We start from the raw sequence: 24,171 nt of genomic DNA, 5'->3' as shown, positions 1-24,171 counted from the left end.
GTGGTGTTCTGTCACTCTCAGCCACACTGAGAGGTACCAGTGGATCTGTATGCCATTTCTACTCTGCTCTTTGGTTTCTCCTCTAAATTCACCAACATTTTGCTTGTGATAGGCATTTATGACTAGACCTTTCATTGTTTTGCATCCTGCAGTTCCCCTCCGCTAGCTGTTAGTGTGTTGAGTACATTATCGGCTTCATCCTTTTGAAAAAGTACATCTTGAACATTGATATTTGTAGTTTGAAGAATATTATTACCAAAAAAAATGAAGATGGCTGATGACTTCTCACAGAAACCTAGGAATGTTGTCTTGCCTGTTTTCCATACACTTTCTCACATACACAGAAAACAGTTACGCTTTCCTGCAAAACTGAATATACAGATTGTTATCAGTGAGGGTATCCATTAATGGAGATGTAAATCTGGACAACTGTAATGATCTGTAGCACAAAATCAGATTGGTTTTGTTTTCTGGAGAATGTCCTTAAAATATCTTAGAGTAACATGCATATACATGGAAAGGTTTTGGAAGAGGACATCAGTACAGCTTTAAGGAGGATATTACACTGTGATGTCTCACTGATACAAAACCATGATGCATAAATGTGTGCTTTCAACTGAATCTCTTCATCCCATGAGATCTACAGGCTCTAATGAAACGTAAACATTGTAAGTGATGAACCTATTGCAAGTCCCTGTAAGTGTCTATGAGGAGATCTCCAGTTCGGATTACTACAGCTCACTCTGTGCTGGATGGAAATCCACGCGACAGGTCTTCTGAAATCTCATTCTCACGTGGAAGTGGGTGTGTGTTAACCTCTAGTGGTATGGGTTATGGCAGGTTGTGGTTGACTCTGTCATCTGCTGAAAGTCTTACAGCTGTATTTCTGCTGTAAATATGGGGTTTAGAGGCTGAATAATCTGACATTTTATGACATACATGTGGATTTGGGGTGCTCAGTTGGAAGGCAGGTGTGACTGAGGTTGAAGCCTGTGGTAGCTTTTGGGTGCTTGATGCCAGGCTTAAACACCTCAAGCATGAAACACCTTGAGATTAGAGCCGTCTCTGAAAACTTGGGTGCGAGTGACTTTGCCAAGTCTGCACGGTGAGTCCGAGCCAGAGTTACCGCCTGGTCTGACTTCCGGGTCGCCTGCTTACATTGCCAGCAGGAAGAAAATTGGTGCTCTGTAAAATGGCAGAAAATATGTCAGTGTGGTTCTTTTGCTGTAGTGGATGTTAAAATTGGTACCTTCACTGAGATAAAAAGATACGCTCCTGTAATAGACTCCAGGAACAGTCTGTGCTGTCCCTGGCCGAGGGCGGATTGGATGGAGAAGAGTTTGCAGTAGGACTGCAGAAAAAATGACTGAAAAGTACATCAAAGGTGAAGTACCTGCATACGCGTTGAGCAGTTTATAAAGCCTTTTTCCTACAAAGCAGTGATTTCTCGGAGTGGGTTGTACACCTTTTCCATGTTTCTGAGAACATATGTGTTTTATAACTGGATTGTTCCAAGAAAGGCACTAAACAATGTGTCTTTAAATACAGTGCCCACAGTGCTCTTGCCTTGCCTGCATTCAGGCTTTGTGAGTGACCACAGCCTCTGAGCAATATTTGAAGTGCTCCAGTGCTTGCTCTGGAGGTAAAGCTACTGACGACCTGTATGAAAAATGACAATCTCTCCACATTGTAAGAGATAAACAGGCGGAAAGCGTTAATTTGGTTGGTTGAGGATGCTTTTGTCCATACACACAGAATAACGTTAGAACTGTTCTACATACAAATTAGTTGGTGTTAGAAGGGTAGTGGGTAAGCATGCTGAGGTGGAGCAGCTCACCCTTGCTCCTTGACAGGATTGCTCCTCTATGTTGTTTTGGTGGTACGGAGTGCCGAGCTTGCTGCCAGGAATGAGTTGATGTTAGATGTCAGTTTGGAGTAACCTCTCTGTAATCATATTTAATTTAAAATTAACATCTCTAATGTGCTAATATTTTATGCATGCTAGTAGAGAGGATGTAGGCTGTTGGATCTTTGAGCACTTGTTAACTGTTTCGGACTGTGAGTGGCTGATAGCTGTATAATTAGTGCAAACTGACTTTGGTAGACAGGCCAGACAGCATGATTAGATGTCTTGTCCTGTAGGAAACCACACTGCCGAAGCAAAGAAAAATACAGATCATCCATAACTCTGCACAATAGTCTTAACCTGATGTGGGATGTTAACGATGGGAGAGTTTCCTCTCTTCTGTTGGCAGAGTTAGTAAGGCTTTGAATCGCCCCTGATGAACTGAGAAACTTCACCTGGAAAATATGGAAATTCAATTTGGAAATTCAAAAGTGTTAATTAATGAGACATGTAAGATGGAGCTGCCCTGTTAATCCGCTTGCAAAAATAGAAGTGCAGTGAAGACACTCTAGATTCCTTCAGAGCAAGAAGGTTTTGCAGGTGCTGGTATAACCTGTACTATACATCTTCCTTCAGATCAAAGTTGATAAAAGGGAGAAACAGGATCCGTAATTTTTAAGGGCTAAGTGTAGTTTTGAATTCAATCTTATATACTTTTTTCACTTTACAGTTAATAGCTTTCCAGTAAGTGGTTTAGTTGGTGTATCGAAAATGTAGATTGTCCCTCTGTGTTAGTGTTTCAAGGATGAATTTCTTTGCTGTTGTCAAGAGAAATTGGATGCAACATGTTAGACTACCTGTTGGCTTCCCCCCCACCCTGTTTTTTTTCCTGCACAAACTGCATATACATAAGGCTTTGCAAAATAAGACAAACGTGATACTTTTTGATTATTAATATCAAAATGTAGTGGCAGAATATTTTCCTGGTAGGAAATCTCTCTGTGTGTGCGCATTTATGTCACAGAGGGAAGGAGTAACTTTAGTTTCCCAGTGATCCCGTGTTAAAATTCCAAGATTAAGAACTAAACAGTTTTCATGTTCTTGAAATGTGAGAAGTTTATGTGTTCCACTGCTTGCTCTGAGTAGTAAAGCATTCATGACAATTATGTCAAACCTATGATGGCTGTAATAACTTATTTGAAATTTGACTTTACGTAGAATTCTGGAACAAATTGGGGTGCACATCGGGGTGGAGTAAATAGAGTGACCACAGACTGTTAATTTTCTATGTCAGTGTTGAGGCTTGTTCTGCACTACAGTCCATTAACATGGCAACCTGACATAGAGAACTCTACAGGATTTATTTACCTTATTTTAGAATTTGTTTTTAGTGATGCTTTCCCCAAATGATATGCTTCCATTCAATTAGGAGCATGTCTGGGGACAAAAATGGGCTGTAACTGCAAACTTCACTTGATTAATTCACAAGGTGAGATGATTTGTTGGAGATGGCTTAGAGAAAACTTGCCAGCCTAAACCAGACTTTCACTGGTGTTGCAAGCTAGAGATTCTGCTGTCTGCAGGAGTCTGATTCATCGACGGCAGCTTTATTTAAATATATCCCAAAGAACAGAGCTGGGTAAGAGGTTCTGCCTTATAATCATTGCATTATAGCAGTCTGCTGGTGTTGGAAGACCAAGTGACTACATCCAACATATGTTGATGTTACAACGGGCCTGAGGAGAAGAGCAGCATCTTTTGCCTATTGGTTGCTTGTTCTGCGTGGCATTAAATTCTTGTTTGTTTTAGCATTAAAAGGGTTTCCTAAAACCACTTGGTAAACCCTGAATTTAGAGAACATAGGTTCTGGTCCTGTTTCTTGCCTCAGTCTTTCAAATAAATGTCCTAAGTGAATTAGTAGAGGAAAGGGAAATGGAACAGCTCTTTATTGGCTGGAGTTCAAAGGCTTTGGGGTGAAAAGTGAGCAGCTAACATGCAGATTTGCCAACCCCGCCGGGAGGCACGGCAGGCACATCGGAACACAGGTGCTGGACCATCCGGGGCATACAGAGCCTTTCATCTTCTTGTGCTGATTTTAATTGGTTTTCTCATGATAATAAGCTATAGAAAAAGCCATTGGAAACCTCTACAGGAAATCTTTAGTCTTTCTCTTTGTTTTGCCTGCTCTATAGAAGGGTATAAATGTATGGGTTTGTGTACAGAGTAAGACTGAAGGGCAGAGTGATAGCTTAGTATATCACAGCCAGTATTGGTTGTGGATCTCCAAATATCATTGCCGTCTGTGTGCTTTGTACTTCTGTAGGAAGAAGGTGCAAATCAGACTCTGCTGGATTTGGTAAGGAATGTTGTGAGTTCCCTGAGTCACTATTTCAGCTGAGGTATGTTTTTAAAACACTGATGCCCACAGCTGAAACATGGAAGTGGGCAACATCAGCAAAGCCACAGCCATTTGATGTTTTTAGATTAAAATAGCTTTTTGAACAGCAATGGGAGAAGATAGATTTCCAAAAGAAAAACAGAAAATAAAGCAAAAATTTTTTTTTCTTGACATCTGGCAACACTTTGGTGTGTCTGTTTGGGTGATAGCAATGTTTGAGCCCTCTGTCCACAAGTAGATTTGAGAGTGGTAGGTCCTTAGACAAAAGTCTGAAAGTGCCAGGACATACATTGCTCATCAGGACCTTTGCTGAACTCTTGGATTAATGAGGCCTCTGCTCGCTCAACAGCACGACTGTGTTTTGTTTCATGCCAGAACAGCAGTTGGATTTTCTATGCATCTCTGCTACGGCTACCCTTCTGGCAGGAATGTTGTTGAAGCTACTTCTCCCAGCAAAGCTCTTTTCCAAGAAAACGAATAGACGTCTGTAAGCTTACCTGCTTAGATGATTTTCATGGTTTTAAAACTTATGTAGACCCCTGATAAGAGACTTTGAGCAAAGTTGTCTCTCGAGTAAAGTGTTGCTGTTGCTACGACAAGTGTTGCTAAACCCAGCTTGTTGCAGCTGTTCTGTGAAGTGTGCATAAAGGCTGGAAGCTCTTACTCACCTTGGTACTGAGGCTTTTGTAGTGCCCCCTTTGATCTTGTTGCTTAGAAATGTTTACTTACTCTGCTTTTGCCTGAGTTTTTAGAAATTTATTTTATATTTTCCTGCTGCCAGGGTCTATTAAATGGCAGCTCTGCAGTTTCTAACAAAACCTGATGAAGTTTCTATTAAATTGTTATCTTAAGTTCGCTGTTGGTTACTGGCTATGGATGTTCTTATAGTATCTGCCCTAGAATTTTTTCTTTAATATCATTCATCAGAAACTATGGAAAGGGAAAGGATTAGCCTTGTCTGTTTACGTGCCTGTTTATGCCTTTGTTCTATTTGGTTACTTTCTAATAAGGCTAAGACATATATTTTGCACACTCTGGAAGTAATTTGAGGATCCACAGGAGCGTAACAGCAGGTAGAGCTGGAATATAAGCTAAATACTAAGTTCCTTTTGGGAATTACACTATAACTATCTGTTATGAGGGATATAAATCATTGTATCTACATACTAATACTGACCACTAACAGAGAAAAGCTTTTGATTTAATCTAATATGTCAGTTCTTCTGTTTCTACCTTTTTATTTTTTAAGCAATCAAAATAAATTTGTGTTTTTCCTTTAGAAAAATACCTGCTCACAGATGCCAGCACAAAACACTGATTCCTAAGTGTTTGGGCTGGTTTAACTGTAGACCTCAAAAAAAAAAAAAAAAAAAAAAGAATGGAGATACGGAGGTGGTTATAATAACATCTTTTCATGGTCTGCTATGTTAAAATAATTACATAGACAAATGATTCCTGGAAATGTCATGGCAGGAGAAAAAGGGGAAACCTCTCTAATAGTGCAACATTCAGATACTTGCACCTAGATTTGCTCTAAATTATACTGGGACTAAGCCAGACTAAGTACCTACCCTCTTTTACTGTCCTCTGCTGCCTTAGATTTGTTCTGTACCATTTACCTGCCCCTCCAAATAACATTTAATTATTTAATTTAGAAGCCTGTTTGCTCATTGTGGGTGGGCAAATGAAATGAATCCTCCATGTCCGGCTGAAGTCAAGTGCAGGATTTCTTGCTCTGCGTTTTCCTGCTGGGATGGCGTCCCCTGCGCCAAGGTGACCGGGGGAGCGTGGAGAGCAGCCGAAAGGAGAAGGGCTCTGCCTGCCTCAGAGCCGGGCCTGCAGAGCTCGGCGGCATGGGTGGCTCTGCATCTGCAGCTAGCGGTCTGCGTTGCCAGGAAACCTTCTGCTTTTGGGATGGTGCTGTTTGGGTAGCAGAAGTTGCTAGCTGTGGGGAAATGCGCTTCGAGAGACACCAAAATTTCACTACTACTACATAAGAACAGTGTGGTTAAGTTTTTAGGGAGGGGGGAAAAAAAAGAAAAGGTGGGGCAATGGAACAGGGCAGATGGTTGCTTTGATTTTGCAGGGTATTGGGGTTCCTCATGGCTTGTGGTCAGACCCTAGGGAGGACTGAGAGGCAACAAGGTGGGAAATGCACCCAGTGGGATAGAGATGGAAACCATTTGCTGGAGAGGTGTCTAAGTAGGGAACAGAGGGGATGCTGTGGAGGAGAGTCAGCTTTCCCTGTTCTGCATGTTTCCGCAGCTGCACAGCTGGTTCCCTTTCCAAGGTCTGTTTGACAGAGTGGATCTGCAGTGTGTTACCTGCTAAAAAACTTGCTGAAAAGCCGGGGGAGAGCCATCGCTGGGAATTCCTCCATTGCTGATAATTCTGACTGACCTTTTTGCACACATCTGTCAGATACTAATTCTAAGTCCTGAGTCAATCAGATTTCCCAAGCTCTCTCTTTTTTATTAACCAAGCTGTAAATGCCTTAAGGCATTTGAAATCTGCACAGTTTAGTAAAGAAAAGCCTGGGAAAACTATACTCATAAAAATTAACAGAAGTGCATCCTTGTAAGTGTATAAAGAACTGTGGTTTTTTGTGTTGGGGGGTAGGGTTATTTATATTGTGTATAAGAGTGTCCATTCTAAACGAAAATGTTGAGAAGCAGTTCTGTTTTCTGAGTTACATCTTTTTCCTACTTGCTACAACCTGCCTAGTGCTTTCAATCTGAAAAGCTCTGTAAGAGAGAAGCAAAGAGTTGCCTGTAACTTGGTAAACCTCTAAGTGCATTCATCTGGCTTTCTATCCTTATCTCTTTTCTGTTCTCTCATTTCAGCTGAAATTTAAACAAGTTTTTTCTTGGCTGGCAATTTGAAGAATTAGTGTTATTCCTAGAGATGCATTTGAGCAGGGTTTTTTGAGAGAGATAGGAAAGCAGCTGCGTGCATTAAGATACGCTTTCTAAGGCCTTTGAAGGAAAAGATACAGCATGCTCATTTTATTATCTAATGAGATACACTGTAAGTGTAGTTTTGAAAGCAAAATCACTCTTGTTACCCTTAAAGTAAAATTTTGCAACATTTCCCAGGTCAGGATGCCAGTCGGAGGAGGCACAGCACAGGAGCAAAGATCCGTTCTGTGGCACAAATGGAAAATGCTGTCTGTGCTAACAAATTATCTTTTGACCCAGGCTGTTATTGGGCAACAGATGGCACAGCTCTCTAATGTAGGCTTGATTTTGCTTTTGATAAAGCACAAATACATTTTCACACTATAATCCCTCTCTCTCAAAGTCTTACCCCTCTTCTCTTTGCAAACTTCCTTGTAGGTGTTGCGTCCCATCTTCCATTCTGAAAATCAGGTAGGTTGGGAAGGACAGCATCTTTCAGACAACTAGACTTTACTAAAACCGGATGAAGATGCGAGATTTCCAATAGTGTAAAACCTCAGGCTCAGAGGAGATCTTAGGTCTGCTTCTTTTTGTAGGAAGGGAAGAAGAACATTTGATGAAATAATAAGGCACAATTCTTGGTGTTCCTCTTAACAATGGACTTGCCCTGTGTAATTGTGTTGGTTTTAGACCTGTCTTTATGCCTGCTTGGAAGCCTGTCTTCTGGGGACTACACTGGAGGCAGAAGGTGTCAGCTGGTGTTCAGTCCTTCTCGTCTCCTCAGCACTTCTGTGGCGAGGGGTCACTGTTACCAAAATCGCGCTTCTGGATAGGGGAGCGCGTGGCTTAATTTCAGCCTGCTTTAAATGTTAGTGTTTTCAGCATCTGTTTTTGTGGCTCGTGAAACCGGTACGGATGCAAATCCAGGTGCTTCCCTAGATACCTGTAGCTCTGCATCCTCAGCTGCCTGCTGGAGAGTCAGATGGCCTCGGTGACACATGGTGTGAGGAGAGGGCCTTTGCCACCTGTGATCACCCATGACTTGCAGGGGCTGCATAACATGTGGGTATGCGTGGGGGAAGAGTTTGAGCAGGGAGCAGGTGGGAGAGCGCAAAGGGTCGGTGAGCAGAAGTCAAGCGGAGGATGCACACTTGCTCAGCGGAGGCTGGGTGAAACATCTCCTGACGAAGCCCTGCGGCAGGGGTGGATTTGACCAGCTGGGCCTTCATGAAAGAGGTTCTTGGTGGCCAGTCACCTCGATGCGCTTCTCATCACAGCTGTCACTTCGGTCCTTGGTAGTGTTTGTCTGGCTGCTTAAATGTGGTGCCAACTGTTCTTGGAACCTGCGCAGAGGCAGGAGATGAAAGATCACCAGGAATGATAAAGGCGCAAAGAATAACTGGCATGGGAAACCAAACTTTTGATTACTTGGGCTCTTTTTTTTTTTAACAATGCTAGGAATCAAGTGAGTTTTGAAGGAAAGCCACATGAATGCTGTATTGCTCTTGCTTCTTTGAGGTCATCATACTCATGTTGAAACTACTGCTTTGCTGCAAAAGACCTCTTGGTTACTTTTTTGAACTTTGCTTATACTGAGGAAGGGGTTAAAAATACTGTGGATTTTGAGTAAGCTGCATGGTTGAAATGTAAATGTTGCAGTGCAGTTCTTGTAGTGCCCTGTGGAGCAGCTGGGAGAAGGTATTCACCGCGTGGTCCATATTGAGACAGGAAAGCTGCGTCTTAGCAAAATAAGAAAACCTGTCATCTTTTTTTTTCGCCTGTAGGAAAGAGAAGTATATCCTGAATGCTCCCAAGTGTCAGAAGTATCTTCCCTGGCTGAAACTGTTACTTGGTATAGGGGTGTTATGGCAGAATGAGTGGTGTGTCTGTTGCGGGGGTTTGGTTTTAATTTAAGCTGGGTTTCCAGAGGATGTTGCTAAATCTGAGCGATGTGCCTTGAAGCTGCTGTTTGTATTGAGGCTGTTGTTGCATGATCATCTAAACTCGTTCCAGGGCCAGTCAAGAAACAATTAAAATCATTTCAGTGTAAGCTAAGACAAATTACTGAAAAGTTAATGAGAGAGAAGATGTTTCTGTAGCTCAAATGGGTACTTGTGAGATGGTTGTAGGCGGTTGTTAGGGCTCCTGATGTCTTATTTTCCTACTCGTGTGGGATTGCTTATAAAAACAGCACAGAAATTTAACAGCAGATATCTCCAAAGTGGCCTTGGTGACTCATTTTAAAAAGGGAAATACCTTATATGTAGTTACTGTAAGCTTGGTCCGAAAACTGATTAATTTTTGATAATCTTTGTTGTGCAAGATCTGCAAACTCAGTAGACTGTGACAGCACCTGCTTTTTTTTCCTCCTCTCCCTTGGTTTTAAACCTTTCTGAAATGCCTGTAAATAGTTTATTCTGAAATTTCAAATTGTGATTCCGTAATTAATTAATTAATTGCTTGGTTTGTTTCCCTTTGAGAATCAGACAGGAGCCGACATCATTCATATGCGGAGAACTTCTAGATGTGTTTATGAGAGATAGAAAAACATATATGTCAATATGGGAAATATAAATAGCTATTTATAGTACGTGCCCTCACTGAACAGTGGCTAACACGTAGCTGCCCTCATTTTCCTCCTGCTCCAGACAAGCAAGGGTGGGTGTCAGGAGGATGGGGCCAGACTCTTTTCAGTGGAGCCCAGTGACAGGACAAGGGGCAATGGGCACAAACTGAAGCATGGGAAGTTCCGTCTGAACATGAGGAAGAATTTCTTCCCTCTGAGGGTGACGGAGCACTGGAACAGGCTGCCCAGGGAGGCTGTGGAGTCTCCTTCTCTGGAGATGTTCCAGACCCGCCTGGACAAGGTCCTGTGCAGCCTGCTGTAGGTGACCCTGCTTTGGCAGGGGGGGCGGACTAGGTGATCCACAGAGGTCCCTGCCAACCCCTACCATTCTGTGATTCTGTGATCTAAAGAGGTGACTTGTCTTGCCCTCTCCTTCACAGATCAGCACGAGGGGAGAGCGGTGCATACCGGGGATGTTGGCTCATGTAGTGACTCTTAGAAAGAGAGACCTCAAAATTCATTTGCAGGCATTGCAACTACTAGTTTCCCCCATGATTTTTCTCCCTTCCGTGCCCTTTCCCCCTCGGTTCTCCAGCAGCCGTGTGAAGGGAGCTGTACCAGGCGTTCGGCGAGGACTCCAGGCAATAACTCAGCTCTCTTCTCCTGCCAAGGGAAAAACTGTAACATTGTATTACTGTTGAAAAGCACACTGCAAGATACAGTTTAATTAGAGTGTGTTTTGCTGCAGTGTAATTAAAATAAGGGTAAAAAGCTTACTCTCAGTGTGCTTTATTATTGTGCTTTTCTGTTTCGGATTCTTATCATTGCCTTAGAGAGAAGGAAATGAGAAGATGGGAGATGATAGCATTCATAGTAACAGTCTGCGGTAAGCATTTTTGGTGAAGGCTGCTTATGAGTTTGACTTGAGGCATTATCGACAGCATCTCACGCTAGGGAAATATAATGCTTCAGCTGTAGCATTGCATGGCACTTCCAGAGGAGCACAGACGGAGTCGAGCTGACTCTATGTCTTTTGAGTGGAATGAAAAGCTTTCCACTAATAAATGCAAATTAATGGGGACTTGAATGTTGAAGGAGCATTATGTTATTTTTTATGTTGAAATAACAAACCAAATCTTCTGAGATTTATAGGAGCAAAGTCAAAACAGTTTCAGATATGTGGTTGTTGGTTAGCTGCATTTTGATTCAGATTTTTGCAACGTTTTGGTATGGCAAGTCAAAATGAAAGAAATCAACTAAGTGTCAAAGATAGTAATTCCATGCTCTCAGAAAGTCTCCTAATTACATCTTTTCACAGAATTCCTTTTTCAAGGTCACTTTTTCATGAGAAAAATATTTTTACTTCTTTCTCTCTCCCTTCCCACCCACATTACAATTTTCCACAGAACAGAAGTTATGGTTCCTGTTGAGGTTTTTCTCTGCGTATGCAGTGCTGAGGAAGATCAGAGGCTTTTATGCCACCTTGTGTACTGATGCTGATACCAATTTCTTACACCTAACTGGTCACACATAAATTTGAGCTTAAGTTTGCAGCAACAGTCACTCAACATTGTACAAGATTGCTTATTTGGAACAGCTGACTCCAGAAAATGCAATGTAGATGGGTTCAGTGGTTTGCCACTCTCAAAAGTGAAAAATGCAGTATTGCTGTTCCTGTCTCTCCCACCCCCCACGTCTGGCTGCTTCGTTTTCCAGCTCAGTTACACTAGTTCCTAAAGCTGTGCTGTAAACCAGACCATTGAAATTTCCACTCTGACTTCAGCAGTGGCAACTTCTCTGCGATTAGAGACAGAAGTACCATTAAGAGGGGAAGAACTTCTTTAAACTGGATATATATTTTCTGTTTTACACAAACTGGTATTTTTTAAATGGAATACGTTGGATGATTTTTATCACAGTTGGTGCTTTGTGCCTTAAATTCTCATGAGTTTTCACTCCCAGAGTCCATGCCTTGAACTGAGCCAAGAGATCTAGTGCACTGTGGATGACTGCTTCCAGGTCTTTTGTGTTCAGAAGCAAATACAGTGGGGGGAGAAAGGGTGTTTCACACCTAAGTGCTGTTCACAAGCCTTTGGCCTGATTCCAGAACATAGCTGTGATTGCGTCAGAGGTGTGTTAGCCAGATGTCCTGCCACGTGTGTATTCGAGTTGCAGAAGGATGTAGAATAGCTTTCTTTAGCCTTTGTGTGGTTAGATCAATTAGCCAAGAGATGTGTGTACTGGCATATAAAAGAGTTAGTAGGATGCTGTTCTCCTTACAGTATCTCAAAGCTAAAGCTGTGATGCAGTTAATTCAGGGCGTATTCCTCCTATTCCAGCTCTCGTTGATGTTACTGTGAGGGCAGCCTCGTTGGTTTGGTCCTGTACTTTCAAGTCTCCCTTTTAGCCGCGGTGGTTGCCAGCTTCATTTCTTTCCCAGCGGCAGGATAGGGGTCATTCCAAGCACCTCAAAAGGGGCACAGTGATTTGGCTGTAGGGAGCAAGCTAATGGTTTACTAACTTCACTGAAACTGGAGATTTAAATCTGGAAACATGAGGAGAAAGTTAACTCAACCCTTCACGCTTCCCAGCTAATCAACCTAGAGCTTGTATAGAAAGAGTTCATTATTTGGAGCTCAGTTCAACTCCATGGCTCAGTGGCTTTTGCTTTTCTTATACTTCACACATTCTTTGCAGCTGATTTTAATGGTAGGCTGCATTAACAGACAATCTAAAAAAGAAAAAAAAAGGCTTTGGTATTTAGAGATTCTTTCAATGGATCATGAATGGTAAATGTCAAGGTCTGAAGAATAACAGAATCAAATACCTTAAAAATCTTATCTCAATAAATGGAATTTAATATAATAAATGTTTTCACTTAATATATTAGTCTAAATATTTTAATATATTAATTCACAGTAATTGTTGAATGCATTGCTTCCTCTGTAAGCAAAGTAGATACCGAAGTTCACCGAAACAATGACAACTAACCCTTGTGTTTCAGGGACTCTTGTGGAAAAGCAGATCAGGTGTTGAACGTTGTCTCCCTGCTGCTAGGCTCTGTGTTTCTAAGTGTTTTTTGGATGTCCGTGCCCCCTGTAGATGGGATGAGAACTGGTGAGCTGGGCTGTGTCCCCTGCTCTGCTCCATGGAAAGTCTCTTGTTCTGCTGGAGAAACACACAGGTTACCACACCTGTCCTAGCTCTGGGTGGCCATTTGGCATTCCTGCACCCCTAGTGTCTACTCTTTTTGACAATGCTCTTGTGTTTAAGGTATTGTGCTGTTTAGTCAATGTTTCTGAGTGCCTTTGATGCCTGAAGATTACAATACACAAATTTCTCAGTGTAGGAAACTCCCAGTGTGATTAATTTTATTTTCTTTAAATCCTGAAAGGTGCTTGTTCCAGGTAGAAAGCTAGGGCAGGGTCAGCATCTTTGAAACACACAGATTTATTTTCTACAGGTGAATTTTTAATTTGGCCTAGCAGGATATTCCTGTCCAGACAGCCAAGCTTGTGATTCTTTAAAAACAAACAAATCACATGAGCGTGGTGCGCAGTGCTTGGCGTACTGCATGGGCGCAGGCCTCTTGCATTTGTGGCTTTCCTTTCCTGCCTTGTCAAAGGAGACTGGCTTGCAGACTATGAGATGTTGTGGCCTTCAGAAAGAGGAGCTATAAAACTCACCAGAGGGATAATCGGTCCTTGTCATCTCTCCCCACATTGTTTTCCACTTCCCCCAGCTATCATATCTCAAACCCCATGCCTTGGTCCAGCCCACACACAATTTTTGTAACCAGTGTAGTCAGGGATGTGATTTCCCTTCCTACTTCTGCCTCTTACACTGAGTTTATAGCAGTAATGCCTGCTTTGTGGGAGTCACTGCAATAAAATTGTTCCTCTCCCTGTGCAGGGGGACTAGCTGCAGAAGCAGAGTACTCCTGTGTTGGAGTAGCTGCGTCTTTCACAGCGTGGCTGGACGGCTCTGAGTACACAGGTCTGATCAGAGCAGTTTGCTTTTCCATTTTGACATGGCCATGTTGCAGCGTCTCGATGGTTCTCATGAATGTCCCTGGAAGGGACAGGCTTGGGAGCATGGCTGTTCAGGTTCAAAACGTGCTGTCAGCGCTGTCCTGGGGTGTCAGGGCTGCTCACTGCATCTGGGTGTGCCCCTTCGGTGGGGTGCCAGAGCCCGGGGGTGCTGTGAGCTGCAGCAGCATCTCGGCTGTAGTTGAAATAGCCATTCAGATTTAAAAAATAAAAATAAAATATCTTTCATACTTCAGCAAGCCATGTTGTTGTTGCTGTCTTTTAACACCATGAATGTCAATAGTTCACTTTTGGTATATGATACATAATTATGAAGCGAAGGGGAATGACCTCAGTCTACATTGGATTTTATTTTAATTGAGATTATGAAGGGTGCCATTCTCTTTGTCATTCGGCAGTAAAAGATTTCACTGAAACCACGCACACTGTTTCAGTTTACACTGCGGACTCCGAACTGCTGCAGAACACCTCTGCCTTCAGGCACCACGATGCAGAGATCTTTCAAGCCACTGTTTTTGGGGCAGAGGCTTATTGTAAGAGTTGCGTCAAGCACTTCAGAAACACTGCACTTTTTTCCCCTCTTTCTTTCCTTCCCCTTTCCCTTTTCCTTGAGTTATTTACACCACACTAGACAGAAAGTTAAACTATGGGCAATACCTTAATACCCTTGGCAACGTTTATGCTTTCTGTAAGGATGGTTCTATCTTTTAAACAGAAATTGGTAAGCGAGGGGTTTTTCTTCAGGACATCTCTGCTGTCGGATGACACAGAAGCAGATCACCCTGGCAGGGTGGGCACTGCCTTTGACCGGGTAAATCTTGTGTCCTCACCTTTCTGAAGTAGTCTCCCTGTGTCTCTGCTGCAGGTGTGGCTGTGGAGGGACGCTGGGGCTCCGAGGGGCCGGCGAGGAGCAGCACCGTGCAGCACACTCGTGCCGTCCGACGGTAAGCATTCCCAGCAGGCTCTCTCCCTTCCTATCAATGTTAGCCAGCTGTTCATTTATTTTGTGGTGGTAGGGTCAGATGACATTAGTTGCATGTGTTCTTTACATATATATATCTCTATCTATATATATAAAAATATATTTTAAAATGTCCCAGAAGTAGAAGTACTATATTCATGAAAGAAATCTAGAATGTATTGCGTGGTTTTCTTTATTTTAAACTACAACTTATGACTTTCTCACTTTCCCTCCCCAGAAGTAACTATTAATTACAGACATGGTCTTCCTGTGATAACTCTTACGCTGCCTACAAGAAGTGAACGCTGTCGGTTCACTGTCAAGCCAATGGTGACCACCGTAGGGGCATTCCTGCAGGATGTGCAGAGAGAAGATAAAGGTATTGAGAGGGCGGAAGTCTTTGCAACAGGTATCTTACATTTCTGTCACTCCTTAAAATGAATATATTCCTTTTCAAATGGACTGTACTTCTGTCCTGAAGCATGAGTTCAGATCTCCATCAGGTTTAGCATTGCTGCTGTTGGGGCAGCTCTTGAATGCTTCGGGGGTTATTGGTGTTTCAGATTTAATATCTGAGTTCTCTTGGAACAGCTGATTAAAAATGCAGAATTGGACATATTACTATAACATTCCTTATATTTCAGTAGTGTCCTCTATTAACCTTTTAAGGTTGTTTCTTTTTGTAATGCTGTCTTTAAATAAGTGTCTCTCTTCCAGTTTCCTTGATAGCTTTTTCTTTCCATGTCCTCCATGATCATTCTTATAGTCAACCAGTCAGGCTCTTGAATGTGATGTCTGCCAGTTGTTCAGTGTAACTCAGAGCTGGAAGAATCTGTTTGCCTTACTACAAACTTGAACTCGTATGGAAAACTTGCTAAGAGCTAAGCAACCAGATAATGTGTGCAATGATAAAGGGCAGCTTTTTGAGGCTTTGGGGCGTTTTCATTCATCAGCTGGAGTACAGTACTTTGGGGCCCTTGGGTTGAAAGGAGAAAGCTATACTGATATTAGCATTGATGTGGACTTTCCTCCTTGTAGCAAACTGTTTATTCCATTGTCCCAAGTCTTCAGATTATTTTCTCAAGCTCTGCTCACGGTTTTCGTGTGTTTTGTCTCTTTGGTCTGCTGTTGATAAAAGCTAACATCCAGTTACGTAAACTGGTTTTCCATTTTATTTCCAAGACAACTTGGTTTGTATTTTGGCAGTGCTTTTTAGTTTTTCTACAGCAATTCTGAAAAGTCTTGCAACCCCTGTCCTGGTCCTAGAGAAGGACTCAGTCTTAAAAGTAGAACCGAGATGTAGCGTCCTTGTCTGAATCTGATAGAATAGGTACTTGAGTTTGGCTAACTAAAAGCATCTATTTCTTCCCTTCCCCTCTCACTCCCGTAAAAAGAAAGAAAGAAGAGGAAAAAAAAGGCTAGCTACATCCCTATAGATTGCTTTTCCATCAGGTAACACATAAATAGAAGAAAGGATGGGGTCAAGAAAAGTTGGCTCGAAGTTTCATAGCTGGGTGCATTCATAACACTCCCTTTATTCCTGGTTGATGCTGCAGGGACTTTTAAAGGAACTGAAAATAGGTCGATGCTCCTAGGAGATCCAGAAGCCACAGATCTAGGAGGAGCTTCTTTAGTTGCCTTTGAGAGCACATTTAGTAAAACACAAAAATACCCCAGAGAGCAATATGTTTATATCCTCTAGAGCAATGGAGATGTGATCTGTGTGGATCGCAGTGTGTGCATGAGCTTCATGTACACAGGAACTTTGAGGTTGGTTTTTTTCTTTATGCTGTATTTGCTAGGCAGCAAAAGTAAAAAATTCTCTTGAAAAAGATCATTTCTTAAGAGACTGTTCTATCTTCAGAAGCCACTGTAACAAACGGTCATTGTCAGCAGCTGGCCTTGCCCTTAACATGGAAGTTTTCACTAAAAAGGATCTCGTACTGGGGTGAGGCAGGGCTGGCCAAGAACAAGCGCCAGCAAACATTTAACCTCTGAGTACTGCTGTCCTGTGGGGACATCCATGGCCGAAGTATTTGTGATTCACTGCTGAATCCCATTTTTCTGTGATATGTCAGCAAAAGCTAACCACTCATTCTGCTTCAGTGCAAACATCGGTCACTTGTGCAGCATAAGATAATTTCTGTAAGAAACCTACAAGTCTGGCATTTTTGGTGTGAGTGGGCCGCTTTCACCTCATCTCATCAGTTTATGCCCCCCCCCCCCCCTTTGGAATAGAAACATTGTCCACTTGGATTAAAACAATGTCGAACAGTTCTCTGGTCTGTATTTTTCAAGTGCTGGGGAATTGTAATGTTAGAGAACAGCTTACATGTTTAGTTTATTAGGAAACTGATACTGTAGAGAGAAACTATTGGTCAAGTATGAGAGTTGAATTTAAACATTTATTATTAAAGAAAAATTACTAAGCCTTGATTTAGTGCAGACACTAGGTGTCATTTAGCCATTAAATGAAACCCAGCCTTAACTGAAAGTATTAGTGCTGTGTATAATGACTTTCATTTTCTGTGGATTCAATTTTAGCCCTACAAAACTTCTGTAGACAAAAAATGGCCCTTCGTCCACATTTGAACACTTGTGCTTAGGTATAGGAAGGAAAGCAGCCTTTTGCTGAAAGCCTGCGGGGAATTTTCTAAAACAAAACACCTCCCTTCCCCCAAAAACCTTCCTGTTTTTCAGTTAATAAAAAGTTGGACAGGTTAATAAATCGGTGGTGTGCCACATCCAGAACAAAGAGCCTGTCTGGCAGTTCTTTTTAAAAGCATTTTTTGCTTAAATGTCACTTTATAAATGTCACCTTAATAATTTATATGCAAATGAGGTTTGATGTTCTATTACACTGTAAAAAAAGAAGAAATGAGAGGATGGGCACATTAAAATTTCAGATTTTGGCTTGAAAGTGATAGCTTTCCAGGTTTGCTTTGCTGCCCACCCGGCGTGGGTCGGGGAGCCATGGGGTGCGTTGGCTGGCAGAGCGCAGTACTCTCAGGCTCAGCAGATGGGGCGAGGACAGAGCTCCAGTGAATCGATGGTGGCAGGTGTGGGGCTGTCTGCCATGCCTGTCTGTCGTGGGCACGTGGGGACAGGTGGAGGAGCTGGGGCAGCAGCACTGTGACAAATACTTACACACAAAAATCGTCATATTTGGTAGCCTGATCATTATTCATGGTGGGAGTGAAGCTGCTGTTCTCCACCACTGCTCACCCCGTGGCAGGGGCAGGGGAAGACACCCTTTTTAGGTGTAGGAAATGAAGACCAGGTCAAACAGCTACCATGGAGCAGCTGCTCTGTGGCTTTTGAACCCCCCCATGCCACAGCAGCGTGCCTGGCTCTGGGGGCTCTTGGGCCATCTGAACCCCCTGGGGGGGCTGGTTTTACTGGGTGGCTCTGGGATCTGCCGGACTTGAGCTGGTGAGAGCTCCAAGGGATCCACTGGTGCATGTTTCTGCTGATGTTCCTTCTCAGTGTCTTCAGCTCCCTGTGGGGTGTGATGTGTTCCTTTGCCTCCTAGCCGCAGTGAGGTGTGGTGCACGGTGAAATGAAGAGGAGATGTTAAAGCTGATAGGCAGGAACAGTAGTAATATACCAAAGAGGAGAGGTTATTTACAAACTTCAGGCCCATTTAAACAGGGGAAACAAAAAGCAGAGATGGGACAAAACAGATCTTTTACATTCCAGCAGAGGTTTGAGATTACATCTGCTCTCGTGTGTATTGAATGTAAAATAGGAAGATATTATATTATCTCCACTCTCATTTGGATGCAGCTATTTTTCCTGTTATTGTGAAATCAGGAATGTTGCCAGAGTACTAATCTTGCAAGACCTGCTGTATTGAGAATGCCCTGGGAAGCGCTGCGGTGCATCCGTGCCACTGGATGACAGCCTTTTCATATATTGAAGCTGCAGTCTGTCTGCCAGTGGCAAATCTCTTCTAAGCCCTTGGCAAACACAAGTGCAGCCTTTTGGGTGAAAGGGCCTTTGGCAAAGAAAAATGGTAGAGAGGGAATGAAAAGAAGGAACAAATACAAAAGCAGGATAAAATCTTCAGCAACCAGCTGATTGAATGTCACAGTTGCCCCCTTGTCTCTGATTTTAAGTCACTGAGAATAGATATGATTTTTTTTTTTCTCAGCCTGTTCCCTGTGTTGCTGATGGGGGTAGCATTCCTGTAAATTTCTGCACAAAAAAGAAACACAGAAAAGGGTTCTCCAGAGTTTTTTAGAGTAATGCCTCTCTGGCTCCTGGTCCCTTTTACTAGACAGTCTAGCTCTCCAGTTCTGAACTCCCAGTCACAACTGGTAGTGGAACACGGTGATTTCAAGCACCGTTAACTAAAATCTGAACACCACTAGTGACTTGCTCCTTTTGACTAGAAGAGCCTGTTTAAGGAAAGACATAAATCTATAACTGAAGATGAGGTCTCTGAAGGTCTTTTAATTTCCACAAACCCTTTGTCCTAATAAAGATGCGAACTTGCATGTGGATGGAGAAACAAAAATGCAGATCTCTATGTTGCCATTTGTTGCTGTTTTATGCAAGACTTGTTCTTCTTCTGCCCTCCCCTTCCCAATGGGTCGATTGTAGTCATAATCACAACACAAGAAAATACAAGGCTGCTCATAGTAGTGACAAGTCTGAATGACACTGCTAAAGAAGGCATTCAGGCACACACTCCATGTTGATGTGCTCCTCCTTACTGTTCAGCATCAGTTACCAGAATTACTAAAAGTACAGTTCCCTTCCAAACATTATTAATAAAGAACTCTAGCACTTTTCCAAAGGGATGTCAGCTACTGTTTTAAGATTTCTTGTAATAGATGATTTAGAACGTAAATCTTTCTTCTGCAGATGGTGGCAAGGTCTCTGATGCAACCTTGATGGAGATCTTACTGATGAATGACTTTAAACTTGTTATCAACAACACAGCATACAGTGTGTCACCTCCTGTAAAAGGTAAGAGCAATGCTTAATGACTCTGATTATCTCACTTCCTCTAGTGAAAGGCATGGGAAGTCTCAGAAAAACAGAACCTGTCTGGAGAAAGGAATTTCTCTGTTTTTTTTACCATTGGATGGTCCTGCTTTCTGGCGTTAGAGGTGGGGAGAGAATGAAGAAGGGTGGGTTCTTGAAATGTTTTATATGACAAACATTTTCTTTTCAGATAAGCTGAGTAGTGAGCATGCTACTGAAATGGAAGATATCAAAACCTTGGTTCACAGACTGTTCGTGGCTCTGCATTTAGAAGGTCACCAGATAAGGAGAGAGAGAGAATTGCTACAGAAACTGGACCATCTGAAAGAAGAGCTGCTGCCTCTTGAACAGGTTGGAAAGTGGGGTTACTTTTTTTGAAAACTCAAAAGCATTTTGTTTCATCAAGAGTAAACCCTGTGACAGAAGAAAATCAAGCGTGAATCGCTAAGGTGTGTCTGTTTTGTTTGTTATGTAAATGAGGGTCAATTCAAATACAATTCAAATTATTTTCAATACAGTTGTTTTCCCTCCTGTTATGCACATTCCCTGGGTAGAAACCACACCACCTGGAGAAAGCTGTCATGAACAAGCCTCAGCATGGCCAGTATTGGTATTGAAAGGCCACTTAGTCACCTGTTGCTGTATGAGTTCTGTGAGGTAGAAATCATCTGTGGCTTAGGCTAAGATTTTCTGCATCCCCAAGGCAGCAAGGCACATTGTTTGGATTAATGGTTGCCAGAATCCAGGAAGAGAAGGTGTGAATGTTGATCTAGGACAGGCTAAGCTAACCCAGCATGAGGAGAGGAAGCCAGAAAAAGCCTGACAAAGTGGACACTTTTCCTTGGCTTCAGACCTGCTTTGTGATGACCAGCCTCAGCGTTAACCAGAGCTGCCTTGCATGGTAAATGGAAATCCAATAGACATAAATCCATAGTAGTGGGGAGGGGCAATTAAAAGTAGGACTTCTTGGTGCACAACACCCAGGAGATCTGGTTGCCCGTGGATTTCAGTTCTCTTCTTTTTCAGTGGGGTAAGTCGGTAAGAGGAGTCAGTAAAAGATCCTGAAAAAGCATCTAGCCCAGCAGCAGAAAGCATAGCTGAGGAGCTGCTCATCAGAGGAGTGCTCACGTTTGCTTGAACAGGTTTCTGTATTTCTCTTCCGTAGATGAAAGCCAGAATCAAGGACAGTGCAGACGCAATGACCTCCAGGCTTCTGTGGGTCGGCTTAGCTCTGATGTCAACACAAGGGGGAGCGTTGGCGTGGCTCACGTGGTGGGTCTATTCCTGGGACATCATGGAGCCGGTCACATACTTCATCACTTACGGGAGTGCCATGGCTTTCTACGCCTACTTTGTTCTTACTAAACAGGTAAGTCCTTGTTTTGTAAACGTTTGGAGTATTGGAAAGGAGGAAAACTGACTCTTAAATTAAATCACAGTGTGTGGGCTCTGATGAAAGCACAATTCAGTAAGTAGCCTTGCCATCACACAGGGACTTGTTTGATCCCTAATGGGGCTGGATACAAATGTTACATTACGTGACCAGCTGCTGAGCATAACTACTATCTGTAAGATTTCATAACCTAGCGAATGAAAAGTGATGAAAGAAGTCTCTCCTTTTATTTTAAATTTTTGTAGACCACTTTGAATAGTAAACGGCATCTTGCTCACTGCTGTAAAGGGAGAGCAACTAGTGCTGTGCCAGTTTGTGAACGCTGCCTTACGGAAGCAAATCACTGAACAGCAGCTTTAATTTACTGGAGTTTGTGTATAAATGGTGCAGGATACCAAACTGCCTGGAACTCTGGCAGTTGCATTATTGACATACACCTAATTTAGTGCCTGAAAAAGTGTTACTGTTTTGTTCTTCATTATCCGATTGCTTTTCCATGACTTTGAATGAATGGAGGTAAATCTAGGACAGCTGAATGGAGCAGGAAACAGGCATTGTTTAGAAGAAAATAAGTTTGCTGAGTAACAAAAACACAGATCTTAACTGAGCTGCACAATACAGACTTGTCCTGAAATCCTGTAAGACTTCGAGAAATGTTTCTTTTTCCTGTTTTAGCTCTGTACTTTACTCTCAAAGTGGGCATCCTGATGTTGAACTTTCTGTGATGCAAGATTCTTTTTGTTTGTTATGGAGGTATGTGGAAGAGTAACCAACACTTCCTTCCACGATACCAATGGATCTATAGACCTTGTGGGACATCATGTTCCTTTAGTGAAAAGGGGAGACATGTCTGTTTTTATGAAGAGCTAGCTCTGATTTTGAGGAAGGGCTAAGGCATTCCTGCTTTTTCTATGTGAGTCGATAAAGAGATTACTATTTGGCTTTTTTGAACAGCTGCTGGCACCATTGCTTGAGACTTTCAAATAAGTCTTTGAGAAAAAGTAGCTGAACTTTGACTCCTTGGAAGTAGTGTCCATTGACTCAGGTGGCTCCAGTCATAAAGGCCACACTTTGTCTTTATTATAATTGAAAATTCCTTTAGATGCAATAGAAATGATTCCTACCATGTTTCTAAAAGGTCCTTATGACCTATAAGGGCATAACTTCATATGTAGCCTCTTAAAAGAACATATGTGTATGTTGAACTAGATACATCTTCCTGCAACAGGCTGACTTGCTGTTGAAAACTCATTTGTACAGATAACCTTCTGACCTCTACCCAGTTTTCTTGCTAACCCCAAATATGTGCTCTGCTTTCTTTGCCAGGACTACATTTACCCTGATGCTAAAGACAGGCAGTTCCTCCACTACTTCTATCGGAAATCCAAAAACCAGCATTTTAATGTGGAACAATATAACAAGCTCAAAGAAGACCTAGCAGAGGTATTTAAATACAGTCCTTAAATAATGAGGTAGCCTCTGGGTTAAGACTTTCTCAGTAAACTCTCAGCTAACAGCAACTGACCTCAAGGTTTACTTACATTCAGAACAGTGTATTGCTTATCAGCCAGGTTCAGCTGTTCAAATAACCACACCATGTTTGCCATTGGCCTGTTAAGTCATCAGAAAGGGACACCTTCATGAATTTAATTTAAAGCAAGTCAGTTTATCAGCCCTACAGATCAGTTTTCTGCATACTCTAATACGTTGCATTTTGGGCCATTTTAATAGAATAGCTGCATTGCTTTTGGAGACGGTGTGTTTGCTGCAGTGCTGTGGTGACAATCTCCTCCCTTCCTTGGAAGGAGACTGTCTTGCAGAGTTCAGCATTTGACATCTTAATCCTATTCCTTCAGTAAAAGGCTTAGATTTACAGAATATGGGCGACTGGATGGAAAAGGTGGTGTGTGCACCTAGGAGAAACTTTGTGGTCTTCATGAAAAAGTGTAGCAGATCTCTCACTCCTCAGTTCTGACTCCCCCATCCCATCTCACTGGCCCTGTGTTCAAAGTCTCGTGAAAGAAAATTGAAACTACCCCCAGCTTTAGTTCAAGACCAGTGGTTCAGGGTGTCACGTCATGAGCCACATTTGACATAAGGCTAGAGTTTGATGCTTTTTCAGTAGCCTGTGAGTATGAATTTTGTAATTGTAATTTCAGGAAAATAATACTTAGGGGTGTGGGTGATTGGGTGGACAGGCAGGGCACGGGCTTCTCTCTGGAGACTGGCTGAATGACCTGAGCAGGTCTGTAAACGTTCAGCGTCCTCCCTTTGATTAGTTTGGCTTGTTGCACAAGACCAATGCCTTCTGAGAAGAGAAAGATACTGGATGTGTGAAAGAGCACGAGAGAAGGGAGGGCTGCAGAAGGATGAACTCTCACTCTCTCTTGCACTGGCAGGCAGAAGAATCCCTGAGGCGTCTGCGCCAACCTCTGCACCTGAGGCTTCCAATCCAGGAAATCAGTGACAAGGACTGACTTTGATTTTGTATATATTAGAATTGCCCTTTCGAAGCCGATACAAACATTTAGTTACTCAACAGAAACTGGATATTTTTGACCACTATAGTTTTGAAAGTTGCAATAAGTATAAAAATGATTTGCTCACTTGATGGCTTGGGTTTGTTTTTGTTTGTGGCTGGTTTTTTTTTTTTAAACCTATGAACAAGCTGCTGAAGCAAAGTTCTTGAAGATATTTGTCAAATCTCACGAGTAAAATGGAGGCATTCTGCCTGCTGGTAAAATGACAGGGATGTTTTATAGAACAAGGGCTGTCTTTTGAGTACCATTTACTATAGCACAGCAGTACCTAATGGAATAATTAACTTCTGCATTGAGTATTTTTTCCCCAAAATTACTGTTTTCTTTTGCCTGGCTTTGTGCATTGACTCTGTTGGTGTAACACCATTAGTGGCAGTTAGACTTACATCACAAGTAAGCTTTTTTAGTAAATATTGCTGGAAAAGAAAGATATATCAAACTTATTTACTATAAAATCATTTATGTTTCACTGTTGCATTTTATTGAAAAAAAATATCAAAACATTCAAACATACATGATTTATACAAAT

General features: G+C 42.3%; 1 protein-coding gene across 1 annotated transcript in view; it reads left to right on the top strand.

Moving 5' to 3' along the window:
- MCUB (mitochondrial calcium uniporter dominant negative subunit beta) overlaps positions 1-24,122 on the top strand; it is a 52,913-nt gene extending 28,791 nt beyond the window's left edge. Inside the window, exons 2-8 of the mRNA XM_075421345.1 lie at positions 14,622-14,700; positions 14,956-15,126; positions 19,587-19,691; positions 19,900-20,060; positions 20,875-21,078; positions 22,429-22,545; positions 23,502-24,122. Of these exons, the coding sequence (XP_075277460.1) occupies positions 14,622-14,700; positions 14,956-15,126; positions 19,587-19,691; positions 19,900-20,060; positions 20,875-21,078; positions 22,429-22,545; positions 23,502-23,579 (915 nt within the window). The 3' untranslated portion in view covers positions 23,580-24,122. The remainder of the gene's footprint in view (positions 1-14,621; positions 14,701-14,955; positions 15,127-19,586; positions 19,692-19,899; positions 20,061-20,874; positions 21,079-22,428; positions 22,546-23,501) is intronic.
- Positions 24,123-24,171: the final 49 nt, after the last annotated feature.

Source organism: Opisthocomus hoazin, chromosome 5 (assembly GCF_030867145.1).
Source record: "Opisthocomus hoazin isolate bOpiHoa1 chromosome 5, bOpiHoa1.hap1, whole genome shotgun sequence".
Classification (NCBI taxonomy): domain Eukaryota; kingdom Metazoa; phylum Chordata; class Aves; order Opisthocomiformes; family Opisthocomidae; genus Opisthocomus; species Opisthocomus hoazin.
Note: the sequence above shows the minus strand (reverse complement) of the source record. Positions and strands in the feature narration are given on the sequence as shown.